The sequence below is a fragment of the Halichoerus grypus genome, chromosome 5 (genome assembly GCF_964656455.1).
Source record: "Halichoerus grypus chromosome 5, mHalGry1.hap1.1, whole genome shotgun sequence".
NCBI classification, from domain to species: Eukaryota; Metazoa; Chordata; class Mammalia; order Carnivora; family Phocidae; genus Halichoerus; species Halichoerus grypus.
This window is the reverse complement of record NC_135716.1, coordinates 139,949,262-139,968,658: the sequence shown is the minus strand read 5'-3', so window position 1 is coordinate 139,968,658 and position 19,397 is coordinate 139,949,262. Positions and strand designations below refer to the sequence as shown.

At 36.5% G+C, this 19,397-nt stretch overlaps 1 protein-coding gene across 1 annotated transcript in view; it reads right to left on the bottom strand.

Moving 5' to 3' along the window:
* C5H1orf87 (chromosome 5 C1orf87 homolog) overlaps positions 1-19,397 on the bottom strand; it is a 74,995-nt gene that overhangs the window by 47,452 nt on the left and 8,146 nt on the right. The window contains exon 2 of the mRNA XM_036121356.2: positions 12,578-12,812. Within this exon, the coding sequence (XP_035977249.2) occupies positions 12,578-12,812 (235 nt within the window). The remainder of the gene's footprint in view (positions 1-12,577; positions 12,813-19,397) is intronic.

Sequence of the window (19,397 nt, the reverse complement as noted above, 5' to 3'; positions counted from 1 at the left end):
GGAATCCGTGGACACTTTCCTCCAAGACAAGTGAACACAACAAATTGTCTTAATATTGTGCAATGCATAGCCGGGGCTTGGGAGAAAATCTGCGGAGACAGCATCGAATGAAGATTTGAAAAGTTCTGTTTCTTCAACATTTTAGACCAAGTTGTTGAAGTGTTCTAGAAAGCTGTTAAATGGTTCAAAAAGGGATCCTAGTGATAATAAATACAACAAGAAAGATGCATATAAAAAGCTTGATAGGATTTTTCAAGAAATGTAGAATTGAAAAAAAACAGTATTTCCAAATTATTAGATTTAACATATGATGTTAATATATACCTTAAACCAATACAATATTAGAATTAATCATTTGACTATTTTATTTATATTTGTAAAAATTTTTATTTTCTTTACATTTTAACTTTATGGAAAGTTATAATTATGGAAAACTTCAAACATAGGCACATGTGTCCAGGATAGTATAATGGAACTCCATATATTCATCACCAAGCTGTAATTATCAACTGACATTCTTGTTTTATTTATACCCACATCACCCGCCACCAGAAATGAAGTAAACCACAGATGGTGTATTATTTCATCCACATTTTTTTCAGCATACATCTCTAAAGCAGTGGTTTTCAAAGTGAGGTTCTTGGGCCAGAAGCCTCAGCATCACCTAGAAATGTGTTAGGAATGTGAATTCTTGAGACCCAGCCCAACACCACCAAATGAGAATTTCTGAGTTAGGGGTCCAGAAATCTGTGTTTTAGTAAGCCCTCCAGTACTTGTAATGCATGCTAAAGTTTGAGAACCACTGCTTTCAGGATAATGATTCTTTGAAAATATAACCATGATAACATTATAATACTTTTAAACATGGTAATCCCTTAACATCATCTAATATCCAGTCAATTGTTCAAAATCTCCCAATTATCTGATAAATCTTATTTTTACAGTTTGTTTATTCAAAACAGGGACCAAATAAGATCCATATATTGCAATTGGCTTCAATCTTTTACATCTTTTTAAATTTCTACTTCTTCCTATCCCCCTGCTCCTTTTTGTGCAGTTTTTCCCTTTGCAATTTATTTGTTGAAGAAGCTGTGTTGTCTGCCCTACAAAATTTTCTGCAGTCTGGATTTCCTTGCTTGTATTTCTATGCTATTTAACAAACTGTCCCATATATTTATTAGAAAATAATAGCTAGAACTAGGGTCTTGATCTTCCAAAGAAGACATACAAATGGCTAACAGACACATGAAAAAATGTTCATCGTCATTAGCCATCAGGGAAATTCAAATCAAAACCACACTGAGATACCACCTTACACCAGTTAGAATGGCAAACATTGACAAGGCAAGAAACAACAAATGTCGGAGAGGTTGTGGAGAAAGGGGAACCCTCTTACACTGTTGGTGGGAATGCAAATTAGTATAGCCACTTTGGAAAACAGTGTGGAGGTGCCTCAAAAAATTAAAAATAGAGCTACCCTATGACCCAGCAATTGCACTACTGGGTATTTACCCCAAAGACACAGATGTAGTGAAAAGAAGGGCCGTATGCACCCCAATGTTCATAGCAGCAATGTCCGCAATAGCCAAACTGTGGAAAGAGCCGAGATGCCCTTCAACAGATGAATGGATAAAGAAGATGTGGTCCATATATACAATGGAATATTACTCAGCCATCAGAAAAGATGAATACCCAACTTTTACATCAACAGGAATACTTTTTTACAGAGAAACTGCCGTCATTAACTATTATCTAAAATACAGTTTGTATAGAAAAGGCAAACAATAAATGCTCCTTTGATTTAACAGTTTTAAAAATAGTTTGTTCCCTAGCATTCTTCAGAGGTGACCAATGAATTTTTGTTTTTTTTCTAAAGAATCACTATAAAGTTAGAGATTTAAACATATATAATGCATTTAAATCATTATAATTGTTACGTTTACTGATAGCGAAAATATAAGTGGTTTGGGCTTTTCTTTATTTTGTTTTTTTGTTTTTTTTATAGTGAGAGCCATTTTAAGTTAGATTCCAAGTCTTTTTTTTTTTTTTTGACAATGGAAAGTGTTTGTTATCTTAATTGCTTTTGGTATAAATAGATGTTCCAGGCTCAAAGCTGGGATCAGCCTTCAGAATTTACTGAACATGATGCAGGTGCTAGGGTACTCATTGCTATATGGTTGGTCATTGTTTCTGTGTTGTTTTTTTTTCAGTGAACAAAGCTAGGAAATCTATTTTCTTAAAAGGAGTTCATACTGATATTCCCAATTCAAATGTAGGTCTTTGGGGTTTTATAAAATCTCATCAATATTATATCTATATTTCATTTCTCCTACACCAGAAATCCCAAATGTAAAAACACCAAGATAATGACTCATTTGCTTTATTCTACAGTACATACACACAATAATAATATCAACATAATGGTTACTGAAAACATTTGAAGATAGTTTTTCAAAAACTATTTTCCTTAGAGTATACATCCCACAAGAGACACAGAGTGAAGTCATTATGTTTTAAAGTCATTTAAAGTCATTGCCTGGGTGGTTTAGTTCGTTAAGACTCCGACTCTTGATTTTGGCTCAGGTCATGATCTCAGGGCTGTGAGATCAGAGTTGTGAGATAGAGCCCCGAGTCAGGCTTTGCACTCAGTGGGGAGTCCCTCTCTCTCTCCCCCTTTGCCCCTCCACCTGCTCACACGCACGCTCTCTCTCTCTCAAATACATAAATACATCTTTAAAAAAGTCATTTATGATAGTTCCATTCTCTTTGGTTTTATTGCCAATTAGTACATAGGTTCACGTGGTACCCAGTTTCCAGGGTGGCTCTAAGTAATCCCTGCCTCCTAGGACTCAAGTCCTTGTGCAGTTCTTCCCCCACCCCTTCTCATTAGGATTATCTCTGTAACCAATAAAATACTGTAGTAGGGTGTGTCACTTCTGAGATTAGGTTATTACAGACATTGGACTTACTGCTATGGTTGGGTGCACACCCTCTATCTTTCTTTCTGGGATAACTCATCTTTGGAATGCCAGATACCATGTCTTGAGCAGCCCTGTAGAGAGGCCCAAATACAAAAAAGACTGTTCCCTCTGGCAACAGCCAGCAAGTAAATGAGGCCTCTGTCAGTAGCCACTCAAATAAGCCTAGAAGTGAATCTTCTTGTCCTGGTCAAGCCTTCAGGTGACTGCATTCCTGGCCGACATTTGGAGTGAAATTTCAGGGGAGACCTTGAACTAGAACCACTCATCTAAGCTGCTCCTGGATTCTCGTCCCTCAGAAACAGTGCAAGATGATGTATGGTTATTGTTTTATGTAGCTATCTTTTGGGACAATTTGTTATTCAGCAATAGATAGCTAACACAAACTTATTTTGGTTTTGATTTTTAGGAATTGATTTTTTAATTTTTAAATTTGTTTTTTATTTATGTGAAATATTTATGTGGTTCCAAAGCCAAATCTATAAAAATGACTTATTCAGAGATGAGTTGTTTCTGTTTTTGATCCTTCCAACATTTTCCCTTTATCCCCAAGAGATAACCACTTTTTAAAATCCTTTTTATTAATTCCTTCATTTTTAAAAACATAAGCAATAGATAGATGATAGATAGATACCGTGAAGCATAATCTATGTACTTTTCTTCACCTTGCTTTCATTTAGTTAATGCTATATCTAGTTAGATTACTCCATACAATGATACGTAGTGATATTTATATACTTTAAAATTGTTTATATTGTGATATTCTTCATTACTTTTTACAGTTTTAAAGGTTTTATAATACTCTGTGTGGATGAACTGTTATTTATTCAACCAGTCCCTTATGGATGGGAATTTAGGTTGTTAATAGTTTTTTTTTTTTTTTTTTGTAACAAGTAATGCTACAATGAATACTTTCTGCATAAATCTTTTCACATTTTTGCAGTGATCCTTGGGATAGATTTTGAAAGTGAGATTTTTCATGTCAACAAATAAATGCATATATAGTTTTGCTAATTATTGCCAAATTTCCTGTCAAAGTGGTTTTCTACTTTAAACTTCTCTACCTTCCAACAAAGTATGTTGTCAATTTTCTGGATTTTTGCCAATGTAATTGTGAGAAATTATATCTCATGGTGGTGTTAATTTATATTCCTTTTATTAAGAGCAATACTATATTTTTTGATATGCTTTAAGACCATGTACATTTATCTTTCTGTGAACCGTCCTTAATGTTTTGCCCATTTTTCTAATAGTTTACTGTCTTTTTTTTCTTTTTCTTTTTGATAGAAGATTCTATATGTTAGGGACATATTTATCTATGATATAAATTGCAGATTTCTTCCTCAGTTTATCGGGTATGTATGTACACTTTGTACACAGTGGTTCTGGCCACATATATATAGTCAAAATTATCACTTTTTTTCTTGTTGTATCTGCATTTTGAGTCACAGTTGAGAAATGTCCCCTTATCTCAAATTACAGAGGAAATCATCCATTTTCTTGCACTATTGTGTAGGTTTATTTCTTTTACATTTCAGCCTCTGATCCATTTGGAATATATCCCAGTGTACATCATATGTATATACAATATATGAGAGGCCCAATTTAAAATTTTCTCTGTGGCTATCCAGTAATCCCAGCATTACTTATTAAAAAGTCCATCTTTTCCCTACTAATTTGCAATATAATCTTTATTATATACAAAACCGCAATATGCCATTGGGTCTGTTTGTTGATTTTTCTTTTCAATTCCATTAGTCTCCTATCTATTCATGTGCCAAAATCACATTATTTTAGATATAGAGATTTTATATTTTATATTTGTTAATGCTAGCCCTACACCCATTGCTCTTCTATTCCTGACTCTTCTTTCTGGTTTTGTTATTTCAAATTAATGTTTAATCAATTTGACTAGTTCCAAAAGAAAATGAAACAAAAATCTAGTACCATTCTTATTGGAATCACATTAAATTTATAAATTACCTCAGGGAGGATCAACATCTTGATGTTGTTAACTTTTTTTCAAGATTTTTTTATTGTGGTAAAATATACATAATATAAAATTTATTATCTTAACCATTTCTGAGAATACCGTTCAGTGGGATTAAGTACCTTCCTATTGTGCAGCCACCCCCCACATCCATCCCCACGGCTCTTTTCATCACACAAAGCTGAATGTCTATACCCATTCAACAATAACTGCCTATTCCCTCCTCCCCCAAGTCCCTGGCAGCCACTAATCTACTTTCTGTTGCTATGATTTGACTACTCTAAGTATCTTTTGTAACTGGAGTCACATGGTATTTGTCTTTTGGTGGCAGGCCTATTTTACTTAGTAAATGTCCTCAAGGTTCATCCATTTTAAAGCATGTGGCAGAATTTCCTTCCTTTGTAAGGCTGGATAATATTCCATCATGTGCATATGTCCCAGAATTTGCTTATCCACTTACCTTTGATGGATATTTGGGTGGCTTCCCCATTTTAGCTACTGTGAATAATGCTGCTATGAACATGGGTATATAAATATCTCCTTGAGACCCTCCTTTCAATTCTTTTGCTTATATCCCCACGAATGGACTAGGTGGATGATATGGTAATTCTGTTTTTAATTTTTTAATTTTTTTAAGAAGCTACCATACTGTTTTCCACAGTGGCTATACCACTTTACATTTCTACAAACAGTGCACAAACTTTCCAATGATTCCATATCTCTGCTAACATTTGTTGTTTTCTGGTTTTTTGTCTTCCTTGGTTGTAACTATCCTAATGGGTGTGAAGTGGTATCTCATTGTAGTTTTGATTTGCGTTGCCCTAATTAGTGATGTTGAATATCTTTTCAGGTGCTTATTGTCCATTTTTAAATCTTCTTTAAAGAAATGTCTATTCAGGTCCTTGCCCATTTTTGAATCAGATTGCTTGTTTTTTGGTTGTTGAGCTTTGGAGTTCTCTATGTATTCTGGATATTAATCTCTCATCAGATATGGGATTTGCCAATACTTTCTCCCATCATGTGGCTTGCCTTTTTACAATCGATTGTGTATTGTGGCACACAACTTTTTTTGGTGCCTATGCTTTTGGGGTGATATCCAAGAAATCATTGTCAGTTCCAATCTGAAGATTTTTCCCTATTTTTTCTTCTAAGAGTTTTATCATTTTACATCTGTATTTAAGTCGTGGATCCATTTTCAGTTAATTTTTGTATATGGTATTAGGTAAGGGTCCAACTACAAACTTTTGCATGTGGACATCCAGTTTTTCTAGTGACATTTCTTGAAAAAGTCATCTTTTCCCCATTGAATCATCTTGGTACCCTTGTTAAAAAAAACCATTTGACCAAATATGTGAGGATTTATTGTGGACCCTATTCTATTCTGTTGGTCTCTATATCTGTCTTTATGCCAGTACTATACTGTTTTTATTATTGTACCTTTGAAGTACCTTCTTTTTAAGGTTTGCTTTGGATCTTCAGGGTCCCTTGAGATTCCATATGAATTTTAGGATGGGTTCATATTTCTGCAAAAAAAAAGTCATTGGGATTTTGATAGAGATTGATGATGTTAACTTTTTTCTGTATAAGAACATACTATACCTTTCCATTGTTCAAATCTACTCTTGTGTCTTTTAGGAGAGTTTTATATTTTTTCTCATAAAGGTTTGGACATTTCTTGTTAAGTTTGACTCTGCATTTGATTTATTTACTTATTTATTAATTTAGTTATGCTTTTATTTGTTATTACAAATGCTGCCTTCCATTTTTTGTCCTAACTAGTTTTTGTTTATACATGTGAAGGCCACTGATTTTTATATATTGATGATATAATCCTGTTTTGCCAAATTCTCTTAGTGTTTTAGTAGTTTCTTCATAAGCTGTTTTGAAATTTTATATGTATAATCTTATCATCTGAAAATAGTTTTTCCTCTTCCTTTCTAATTATTATGCTTATAATTGCTTTCTTTTGTTTAATTACTTTGGCAAATACTTGCAACATAATATTAAAAACCAGTGGAAATAACAGATACCCTTGACTTCTTCCAGACTCTAATGTGAAAGCCTCTAGTGTTTGACGATTAAATAGGATGTTGGCTTTGGGTTAATATATAGAGAGAAGCATTTTGGAAACAAAAGTGAATAAGAAAATTCTTATTCTCAGGGGATTTACAGACTTGTGGAAGGAGACAAGGAAGGCTTTTTTTTTTTTTTTTTAATTTCTAAAAGACGTATTTACTTATTTATAAGATTTATTTGCAAGAAACTTTACCATAAATTATGTGTTTATGAGAGGCATTATAGTATAGTGCATGCATTTTTTAAAAAGATTTATTTATTTATTTGAGGGAGAGAATGCGAGCAGGGGAGGGGCAGTGGGAGAGGGAGAGAGAAGGAATCCTCATGCAGACTTCCCAGCTGAGCACAGAGCCTGATGCAGGGGCTTGATCCCAGGACTCTGAGATCATGAGCTGAGTTGAAACCAAGAATCTGTCGCTTAACTGACTGAGCCACCCAGGCGCCCCAATGCATGCATTTTTCTAAATGTTGCCCTTAAGCGGGCAAAAATCGGTTCTTTGGGACAAATGTTTCTTTTTTTAATTTTTTAAAAAATTTTTTGTATTTATTAGAAAGAGAGAGAGAGAGAGAGCACAAGTAGGGGGAGGACAACAGAGGGAGAGGGAGAAGTGGGCTTCCCACTGATCAGGAAGCCAGATACGGGTCTTGACCCCAGGACCCTGGGATCATGACCTGAGCCAAAGGCAGACGTTAACCAACTGAGCTACCCAGGCACCCCGGGGCAAATATTTCTAAAATATTATAGTGGTTTCTAGTGCTCAACTCTACTCAACAAAATAGTTTTTCTTGGTATTTAATTCCTCTCTCTTTAGGGAGAGTTTTAATTTTTCTCCTAAGGAGTGGGGTCCAATAATGAAAAAGAGATTGAAAAACATTGGTGCTGTGGATTCAGACTACTTAGGTTCACATCCTAGACCCACCAATACTCGACTGGTTGTATGAGCTTTGGCAAATTACTTAATGTCACTGTATCTCAGTTTTCTCACCTATAAAATGGAGATATTAGCACCTACTTCACACCATTGCTTTTTAATTAATTTTTTATTTGAGTGTAATTGACACACAATGTTACATTAGAGGAAACAACCCATTTTAATAGTACAACAACAACTGCTATAGGGGAATGTACAGATTACAGATTGATTTATGAGTATCATATGAAAAGCACTTATCTTGGTAATCAGACAATGATGCTTCTTGGTAGAGTTGATATCTAAGTTGAGCCCCTAGTGTAATTAGGAGTTAAATGAAGATGAAGGGAAATTTTCATACTAAAGGAATAGCATGGGTAAAGCATAGAAGATAAAATGGAACGGAACTCTACTGGGGAAATAGAAGTTGTTTAGGGAAAGGTGGGCATGGAGGAGAAGTAGAGAATGGACAGAAGTGAGTTGGAATGGCAATCAAGGAGTCTGCATTTTATACCAGAGCAAAGGGCATTAAACAGTGGTTTTAAGTGTTTTAAGTAGTGGCCACACTTGAGTACTTTTGAAGTTCCTCCTAAAAGAGGCAGAATATATATCCTTGCCCCAGTGGTATTGAGCTTTGCCATGTGGCTTGCTTTGGCCAATGGGATGGATCTTCATGGATATGACACAAGCAAAGACTTAAAAAACCTACTTGTGGTTGAGCCTGTCCTCTTGAAATGTTTCCATTACCATAAGAAGAACTTGCTTTGAGGGGCTCACTGGATTCAGAACAATAAGAAAAACACAGAGCAGACCTGAACCAAATCTACCATCTGGAGCCAAGCCTAGAAAAGTCTAATTTAAAAAAAAAGCAAAAGCTATCTTAGCTCATATTTGCAGATGTGAGCATAAATGATTATTGTTATAAGCCACTGAGTGCTAGGGTGATTTCTTGCACAGTAGTATTATTATAATAGCTGACCAGTACAGAGAGGGAAGCATAGAAAAGGACAGCCAGTTTGAAGATAATTAAAATCATCTTCCCAAAGTACTATGGTGGTTTGACTAGGATGATGGCAGAGGAAGCATAACTAAGAAGGTGTTTTTGAGAGATAAAGGGGGTGGAATTTAAAGGGCTGAGTGATATTAGACTCAGGGAAAGGGAGGAGGAAAGCATGCCCAGGTTTCTTGCTGGTGTAATTGGGAGAGTTGTGGGACTGTTCTGTGAGCCACAGACCATAGAAAAAGAGCAAGATCAAAGGTTCTGTTTTGAACCTGGTGAATCTACCAATGCACAGCCAAGTGGAAATGTCCTTGACGTCCGTCTATTCACCTAAAAATGAGGATGACATCATATGCCTCTACCTACCTCACTGGGCTACTGTACAGAACAAACAAGATAAAACACACAAAAGTGCTTTGAAAAGAACACATTACCGATCAACTATGATAATTATTAAAATTAAAGCACTAACACTTTCATTTTCATGCTGCCAGATGCAAAAAACACACCCTAACTTTATTTTTGAAACCGTGCTACTGAGTTTGTAGCTAGTCACACATTCTTTTTTATTTTCTGAGAGAAGGCAGAGCTGGTGCTTCTGAGAAATAATACAGATGATACTTGTATTTTCAAAGACACATAAGGAACAGAATTTGGAGAAAAAAGATTCTAGGGCTACTGTTGAGAAGAGCCAGGCTCTTGACTTGTGAGACCTCAAACTAATCATTTAAGCTCTCTGGGCCTCCCCTTCTTCATTTCTGAAGTGAAGGTTTGTACTTGTTGATTTCTAAAATATCTTGCTGTTCTCAGATACATGAAACCATGGGTTCTCATAGCATTTTCAGCTTTACTTACCTCCTACTAACTAATGATACTTTTCAAACTTGATCTGTAATTTAGAAAAGAGTTTCACACTTGCCTTTCCTCACCCACGTTAGCTCAGTCTTTATCAGCAACTTTTCTTTTGGAGCAAATTCAGGCAGTCCAGATTGCCTGTTATATCCCAGGCAGGAAAGCTTATTTTCATCTATGTGTGAGGGAGAAGGATCTAGAAGGAGTTCTGATTGGTTTGCTTCTTTCACTGCAGCAGAATTCCATTTACCACTTAGTCAAGGTGGTAATGAGGGTCTCCGTACCAGACAAATGTGGCTGCCATCTGGCAGGCCAGCACCACACACTCGGCAGACAGAACCAATTAATCAGGCCCCACACCTCCCAGGAGGTCTTGCTGTATTTGGTGGCTGGATGTCAGCTCTGCTGAGTCTCCCACAAGAAGCCTCATTGAGTTGTGGGAGGGGAGGGGCAAATCATCTCCCTCTGGCACTACAGGGCTAGCAAAGAATCCAGATCTTGGAGGTCCCAGAACAGCTTACTCAAGAAACATTCTGCCCGCAATGATGGCGAATGCAGGATCTGTACCAGGAATGGACAGCTTGATGTGGTAGAGGGAGTGTCAAGAAACAAATTTCCATTTATAAGAGAAAAACTAGAAATGACTTCAATGCCCATCAGTAAGGGATTAGTTAAATGAACCATGTTATATCCATACAAAGGAATGAATACAGTTGGTGATTAAGGATTTAGGATTTGGGCTTTAATTATGGCTCTGCCACTTCTCAACCTTTTGACCTGGGCAAGGCACTTGACCTTGTTTTTTAGTTCCTTCATCTATGAACTGAAGACAATACGAGTTCCTACTTCTTTGGGTGCTTGGGAGTAGTAAGTTAGCTAATAGTTAGAATGGTGCCCAGCACATAGTAAATGCTATTTAAGTGTTCGTACTGAGTATGATTCTCATAGAGCCATTCAAGATGATGCTTAGGATGCATTTTTTGAAGCCAGGGTGAAAATTCTTAATATGAAATGAATCAAGCAGGATAACAAAGAATATATACATAATGATTCTCATTCTAGATCTATGCATGGAGAAAAGGAGAGAAAGAAATATATTATTATTTTTCTCTCATTGAGTTTTCTTTTCTTCTTACTTCTACTCTCCATCTGCCAAAATTGTACGTGAGTATGCAATACTTTATAATTAAAAAGATGACTTTTTTAAAAAAAGGAAGAAAAGACTGGAGAAGAAACCCTGGATAAACATCTTATCTCTACACTTAAGAGTGACTTCAACTTTTCTCAGCCTCAGTTTTATCATCTATATCATAGTGATAGAAAAAACACTGGTACCTACTGCAAGGGGTTAATTCCAAGGAGCAAATGATAAAATTTACCTGAAAGTAATCAGGCAATAATAAAGTGTCTTATTACTATAATATTATTACCAAGGTCATCCTTGGGGAGTAACAACAAATACATTAATGCTAGAGACAAAATTATGTAAAAACTCAGAGGTCTTCTGAAGTTCAGAATGGATCATTTCACCTCCTCAGATGTACTATATCCTGCTCCAACCAGGCCTTAAATTCAAGAACTACTTAGAAGACAGTCAAAAGAGGGGCACCTGGGTGGCTCAGTCAGGTAAGCATCTGCCTTCAGCTCAGGTCATGATCCCAGGACCCTGGGATGGAGCCCAGTGTCAACAGGGATCCTGCTTCTCCCTCTCCCCCTCCCTGCTCATGCTCTCTCTCTCTCATAAATAAATAAGTAAAATATTAAAAAAAAAGTCAAAATAATGCATTACCTAGGGATTTTGAAAGTTCTAGTTGCAGTATAGGCTGTGCCACTGACGTTTTGGGCAAGTCACTTTTATTTCTGGACCCACATTCAACTAGACCTTGCAGAGTATGGTCTCAGATCCATTGGGGGGGCCATTAACCACTTTAAATTATAAGCTTTGCAGAGTTCTTATGAGCAGAAGACCACAAATCCATAGGCTTTTATTTTCTCAGATGACTAAAGACTAGCTAGTATCTGAGTGATTTAGTAAGGGCTATTAAGATTATAAACTAAAAATAGTTATGTTAGAGTTTACTGCAGACTCTAATTCAGTATTCTACTAAAATATTTGGCTGTCACTTAATGCTTGGCAGCATTGCAAAACTCCTACTCTATGTATCCGTCTAATTGCAATTTCAGCAATTTTTGGAAATGGTACTTTGTTATCAATGAATCATTAGTTTTGTCTTGATTTGGATCCAGTTTTCAATTGCTGCTATTCTTGCTTTTTAATTACAAATTACTAATGATATAGATTCATCATTATCAAGTTAGTTTGTTGTGGATTGTTTGGTTGATTTTTAACAGAGTACAGTGATGTATATTTCTATCAAGATTTTGGCTGATAATTTTTTGATATGTAGACATGGTTGCATTGGATTTTGAAAATAAATGATCTCTTCCTGTAATGTTAAAGCAGACAGACCTTCCCCCTCCAACACAACCCAAATTTTCATGTACATTTACTTGGATCACTGTATGAGTATCACCGAGTTAGCAGCTGATAGAGTAGGTTGGCCAACTCAATTGATGGTCAACCAGGATGCAATATACAAAATGACCTAAAAATTTAGTTTCAGATTAAAAAAAATGAACTCCAAGTCTATCTTATGCAAAATATATTAATTACCATTAGTACAAGAGCGTGTGGTGTGACTCTGTTTCCAACCTAATTCTGAATTTACCTGGTCAATTACCAAGAAAAGTTTGCCTATTTGTCACTCACTTTGCCATCCAGAAATCTGCTACTGAGTGCTCCTGTCAGGAATTTCTGGTTGTTCTCTGGTTTCTGATTGTTCTCTGGGTGCTTGCTTTCTTCCTTATCATCTGGGTCATGATTGATTTGATGATCAGTAGGATTAGTAGGAGCTGGGGAGTCTCTGCTCATCTGCTTTGCACCACCACTCATGGATTTCTGGAGTACTGTTTGAGTTTCTGCCTTCAGGTTCTCATTTTCCTTGCTGTGAAGAAACAGTTTTGCACTTTGTTACTCACAGGGCAGCCTCTGCATACACTAGGCTGGCATAAGAAACAGAAGGTGTTAGTCTGGTGGTGTGAACAGTGGTAACTCAGCATGGTGGAATGAAGGAGTAAACATTGATTATTTGTATATGAATCATTTACCATAGAGAGACTGTGTTATTATCTTCTCAGAGTTGAACTTCTCCTACCCTCTTCCTCATATTCATAAAGAGAATCTATCCAAGGGCGCCTGGGTGGCTCAGTCGTTAAGCGTCTGCCTTTGGCTCGTGTCATGATCCTGGGGTCCTGGGATCGAGCCCCGCATCGGGCTCCCTGCTCCGCGGGAAGCCTGCTTCTCCCTCTCCCACTCCCCCTGCTTGTGTTCCCTCTCTCGCTGTCTCTCTCAGTCAAATAAATAAATAAAATCTTTAAAAAAAAAAAAAAAAGAGAGAGAGAATCTATCCATCTGCTCTCAGACCCTTAATATAAGTAATGGCAGTGTCAAAAATGAACCCTACAGGTTATCACATATCTTACTGACAAATCTAATGGGTATTTTAAGTGTTTGCAAATAGAAGAAGAAGAACTCCAGTCAAGGGGGGTTGCTAGCTCTAGTCCTGCTCTGTGTCTCTCCTCAGGTGCCTCATCCTGTGGTTTCTTTTTCTCCCAGTAGTCCTCCGTTTAAGTTTAGTATTAGAGAAAAGAGAAGGAAAAAAGAAACTATAGGAATGATTCAAAGAAATACAAATAATAAACACAATTTTAAAAAGATTCAACCTTGTTTAATAACTAAAGACTCACAAATCAAAACAATTATATAAGACATCACTTTAAATTTAGGAAACTTCTTTGAAAATAAGGAAGTCAAATGCTAATGGCCATATAAATAGACATAATTAATATAGTGGGTGACCTGAAAAAACATATGAAGAGTGAGTCAGGAAGTTGCAATGGTTTAACCTACTAAATCAATATTTAAGATTGTGTATTATGGGAAAAAATACAGAAGAAAAATTTTAAACTCTAAGTATTTAGTAATAGGTGAATATGTTGAGTATTTCATTCTATGTTCATATGATAGAATTTATAAAGCTATGAAAATAGTTGGGAATAATTTTAATGAGACAAGAACATGTCCAGTTATACAAATAAGTGAAAAATGTAATTATCTCTACCATGTAAAACTTATGTGCATAATATATGTGTTTACATGTGAGAGTACATAGTATATCTAAAAAGAAATATGCCAGAAATAAACAGTAAGTGTCTCTGGGTAGTAGAGCTCAGAATATTACCATAATATCTTATAACATTATTATTCTAAATTTTTTACCTGAGAAAGTATTATTTTATAATCAGGAAAAATCAATTTCAATATAGCTGTAGAAGGCATTCTATAAATTCTAGCTGTTAGTACTGATACAATGGAAAAGATCCATTTTATTTTATTTTATTTTATTTAAATTTTATTTTATTATGTTATGTTAGTCACCACACAATACATCATTAGTTTTTGATGTAGTGTTCCACTATTCATTGTTTGTGTATAACACCTAGTGCTAGAAAAGATCCATTTTAAAGCATGACATATTATCTGAGCATAAAACAGTCACTCTGATACTTGTTCATTTGAAAAAGTCAAACCATAGTCAATGATTTGAATGTGTGTATACTTTTTATAGTAATCCTCTTGGTCATGGCAGCACAGGCCAAAAAGAAGGCCTAAAAAAGAACTCTGAGGAACACCTGCATTTACAGAGAGAAGAGCCCTAAAAGGAGATTTAGAAGAAATTCTCAGTAAGGTAGAAGGGACACCAGGAGCGTGGAGTCTTGGAAGCAAAGTGAAGAGGATGTTTCCAGAGAGAGGTCATCGTCAACAGTGTCAGGGGCTCTGGAGAAAGGTGAGGTCTGAAAAGTGTCCATTGGATTAAGCCATAAGAACATCGACAGGCATCTTGACAAAGGAGCTTCTGTGAGGTAATGGAGGTGGACGCCAGACTGAAGCAGGTTTGGGAAAGTGGGGGCCAAGAAACCGAATACCAGAAGTATAATCTCTGTGAAGAAGTTTGGCTGCAAGAGCGGAGAGAGAGAGCGAAGGATTGGTGACTGGAGTGCAATATGGGTTTCAGATAGGGCTTTATTATTGTCATGTTGAAGAACTGTGGGGACTTTAACATATTAAATACCATAGGTGAAGAACCCACTGAGCCAGAGGGAAAGAGAGGATATTATTGATGAAATATGATGAACCCTGACAAAGTGAGATGAGAGAGAACCGAGATAGAAATGAAATGAAATGAAAAGAAATGAAATAAAATGAAACCTCACGGTAGGGTTGGTAGGGAGATAGGTGAGGATATAGGCAAATTTATTTGTACATTTGGTGGCAGCTTAACTTTTCTCTTTGATATATAAGGTACACTTACCTGTTGGCTCTCAAGGGGGAAGTGCTAGGGAAGGAAATCTAAGGGCAGATGGCTTGAGATAACTGCTATGAAGAGTGGAAAAGAGCTGATCAGAACTAGTAGAAAGGTCAGCTGGGTACAACCAAGTAGCCATGAAGGTTGGAGACCACAGTTTTGTGGCTTCAGTGTGAGAGCGTGCATGCTCTTCTCTAGGATTGCCTAGGAGTCCTCGTGGAGATGCAGAGAAGGAGAAAGGGACTCATTCAGGGCTGGGATTTGCCAGACAGGTGCAGTCGAATGATAACAGAGCAAGATGGGAATGCGAGAACAATAGTGTATATATAACAAATAATTCTTGCAATGAGAGAAAACATAGAACATATGATCCCTGACCTCAAGAAATTTAATTTCATTTGGCTGTCCAAAAACAATACAAATAATAAGCTAACAACTGGTATAAACTTGCTTCTAGAAGTCAAATCGATAGCTTCTACATAGTGGTTACCTTTTTAGGGAGGTGTAGAGCCCAGAAGGGAATGCTAGGGCCTTCCATGGTATCTGCACTATTCTGGTTTTTTGCTTTTTGTTTTTTTTGTTTTTTATCTTGGTGTTTATCACAAGGGTGTATCACATTTGTGAAAATTCAGTGAGACTATATATTTGACATGTGCGCTTTTATGTGTGTATATATGATAAATAGATAGATATATTCCTATAACATGCTCAGAGAAATTGGTATAAAATTTGCATAAATATGAAACATACCTAACTAGTGTATAAATCAATGTCAAGTGAATATTACAAAGAATCAGTGCTGTTTGAAGTTCATAAGAAAGAGAAATAACTATGATTCGCAATGGTTGCAAAAATATTACTGAGCATTTAACTACACGACAGTCACATTATAGCCACTCACATACACTAGTTAGTTAATCTTCAGATCAACCCTATAGGTAAGTGCTTGTATTATTTTCATTTTAGGTTGAAGGAATTAAGACTCAGAGAGTTTATGTGATTTGCCCAGTTGTACATGGCTTTTCAGTAGTGGAACCAGAATTTAAACCTAAGTTGGCCTGACTGCACTGAGATGCCTACTTACTGCCAATAGGGTCAGGAGAGAATCCATGTCAGTTTATATTATATGAGGAGCAGAAAGTAGAGGAGGAGGAAGTGCAGATTTAAAGGCAAAAATGGATTTGGGGCAGAAAGTTAACTCCTCTGGCTGAAGCAATCAGCTTTGCTTTAATCACCTTCAAAATCCTTTTGTGGGCAGTCTCAGGACAGAATTGCTTGAGAAATGTGAAATGTATCTGCCTGCCTGTTAAAACAGTCACAGTAGATGTAAAACCAAAAATAACCTGTTAAATCTGTTCAAAGTAAAAGCTGTTTTTTTTTTTAAACATACATAGCACTTTAAAATTATCATGAAATGACTCCCCAGCTGAGAAATGGCATGTGCCTGTTAGCATAAACAATTTGTCAACACACATTGTTTGTTACACTGTTCACAAACTCACAGTTCTTTCTTCTAGACTTGTGTACTACCTACCTAAAGTACTGAAAATAGAAGTTTGCCATTTCAAAAGAAAGAAAAAAAAATGCCATAACACTATCTTGGAAGCAAGGCATAACTAGCTTCTTCATATGTACTTCTGACCTCAGCTGCTGCTCTTAGGGATGCTGTGAAGAGTTTAGTGTCATCCCGGAACTACAGCAATTAGAGAGGATTACTGTATTGCTGGATGATAAATAAATGAGGCGAAAACTGTTCAGTTGTCTCCCATCACACTGGGCTCTTCCTGCAAACCGCCCTACAGTGCCACCCTCTACTAGAGCTCAGAGTCTCAGGGTTAGAAAGAAACATTGCAAGGGCATCTGGTAGCATCCTCTGCCCAAAGCAGTGCAGAGACCTCCCATCGGCCCACCTCCCATGTAACTCCAACTCACCAGATCTCACATTTGATTTGGATTACACCCCTGCCGAGAACATCAAATCTCAAATGGAGGACCCAGGGGGCTCAGCAAAAAGGTCACCAGATGCCATCTTAAAGGTCTGCCAGCCTTGGCAACGACTCAGTGCCACCAATTTCCAACTGTGCACCATCTAACAGGCCTCCAACCCTCTGGAAAAGACAGTCCTGAGTGTGCCAACCAGTGAATGGGGATCTAATTTCAGTAAATGAAAGCATGTTCTTATTTGGAAGTAATAGCAGATAATCAACACAACCAGACTTTCCTTTTTTAAGAAGACAACAACAAAATAAAAATATAAAATGGGATTGGGGAGGAGAGTGCAGCTGAAAATCTCACCAAACTCCATGGGGAAGCTGAAATGTGAAGTTTGTGCTAATGTAGCAAATGTTATTGTGATGAAGTGTGAGGGTTTTTTTTTTTTTTCGTTTTCTTCTTCTTCCTTTTTTTTTTTTTTAATGCCAGGGAGCCATACCATGTATTATCATAGAAATTTAGTCTTCAGAAAGATTTTTAAAGTACTTTAACTCCCAAACCTATGCCCAAATAATCTCTTCATCAATGCAATTATATGAGCTAACATTCTAAATGCTCATATGTGTCAGATACCACATATAAATTTTCATAAATTCTTTCATGTTATCCTAATAATCCTGAAAAGTAGATATTACTTTTTTTAAAGATTTTATTTATTTAATTGAGAGAGATAGAGAGAGCATAAGTGGGGGGGGAGGGGTAGAGGGAGAAGCAGACTCCCTGCTGAGCAGGGAACCTGATGTGGGACTCTATCCCAGACCTGGGATCAAGACCTGAGCCGAAGGCAGATGCTTAACTGACTGAGCCACCCAGGTGCCCCTGAAAAGTAGATATTATTATCACTATTATGCAGATGAAAAACTGGACGATCAGAGAGGTTAAGTACGTTACTCAAGGCCTCCTCGCAAGTAGAGATCTAAGACTCATAGTCCGATCTGTGTGGCTCAAAGGCATATGCCCCTTCCTCTGCATTACTCCTCAATTTTATACCCATAATATACAAACTGTCTGTTTTAAACAAGATTTTTATTCTCTTTTAAAATGTTAATAAAAAAGAACATATATAAAGGCATCTAGTCTATCTTCCCAGCTAGACTTAAAGTCCCTCTACAGAACACTTAAATGGCTGACATTCAGTTTTGGTTTGTAAACTTCACAGGGGCAAGGGATTCATTATATTCCCAAAGTTATTTACAAAGTATCCCATTTCTTTCCTTATAACATCAGCCAAATTCTGACATCAACGAAAATAACCAAAGTTTATTTTTTTCAGGGCAGAATAAAAAAAAAAGGTGATTTTAGATGCAAAATTAGCAACCCATCCAATCAACAATTGTTCTTTGGTAGGATGCACTTTTAGCTTTTAGAAAATGATATCCCAACACACCTACTCTCTGTGTCCTTCTTTCTTCACTTACATGCAGTTCTACAGCATGAGATACATATTTACACCATAGATGTTTTCTTCTGACTTGTCTTTCAGCTATGCATTACTACCTTATTGGTCAATGTTGTATTGGGCATTCAATGGACTGTTTTGTCTCCAAATTTATGAAAAATAGTGTGATAACTGAAAAAATAGAGGATGAAAAAAGGAGATCATAGAGGAATTTCAAACCAAATCTGCTTAAGGAGGATAGAAATGATTCCACGAAGGTGCTGACCAAGAGGAAGAGGCTAGAAAGCAAGCAAAAGCATTTGTTTGGGGTCTTGAGGGATTGCAATCTCAGAGACACAGGGTTGACTGAAATTGAAAGTGTGCTCCAAATTGCAAACAGATAGTGAAGGCTTAAAAAGGCAAAAACCACAAGATTATATAGCTTGTTTTGAAGGAATTATGATTAGTGCTGACAGAGTTAAACTAATACACAAGTGGCTATTTAGTTGATAGATATTACATTATATCTGTTTCCGTGCAATTGTCAAGTTGCAATTGACAAGTCAAAGGTCCAAGGTGTTCCAAAAATTGAAACAGGAGGCTGTGCACAGGCCTTGCTTGCTTCCTCAATATTCTCCCCTCCCTGTTTTGAATGCTTCTCTTAGCAATGCTAACTTCACTTTGGAATCTTCTTTCACAAAGGAATTGACATATAAAATGTAGTTGAAAGAGGAAATGAGAGGTAGAAAAATACCCCAGGTTGGATGAAGTGCTTGTACTTGGAGAAAATGACA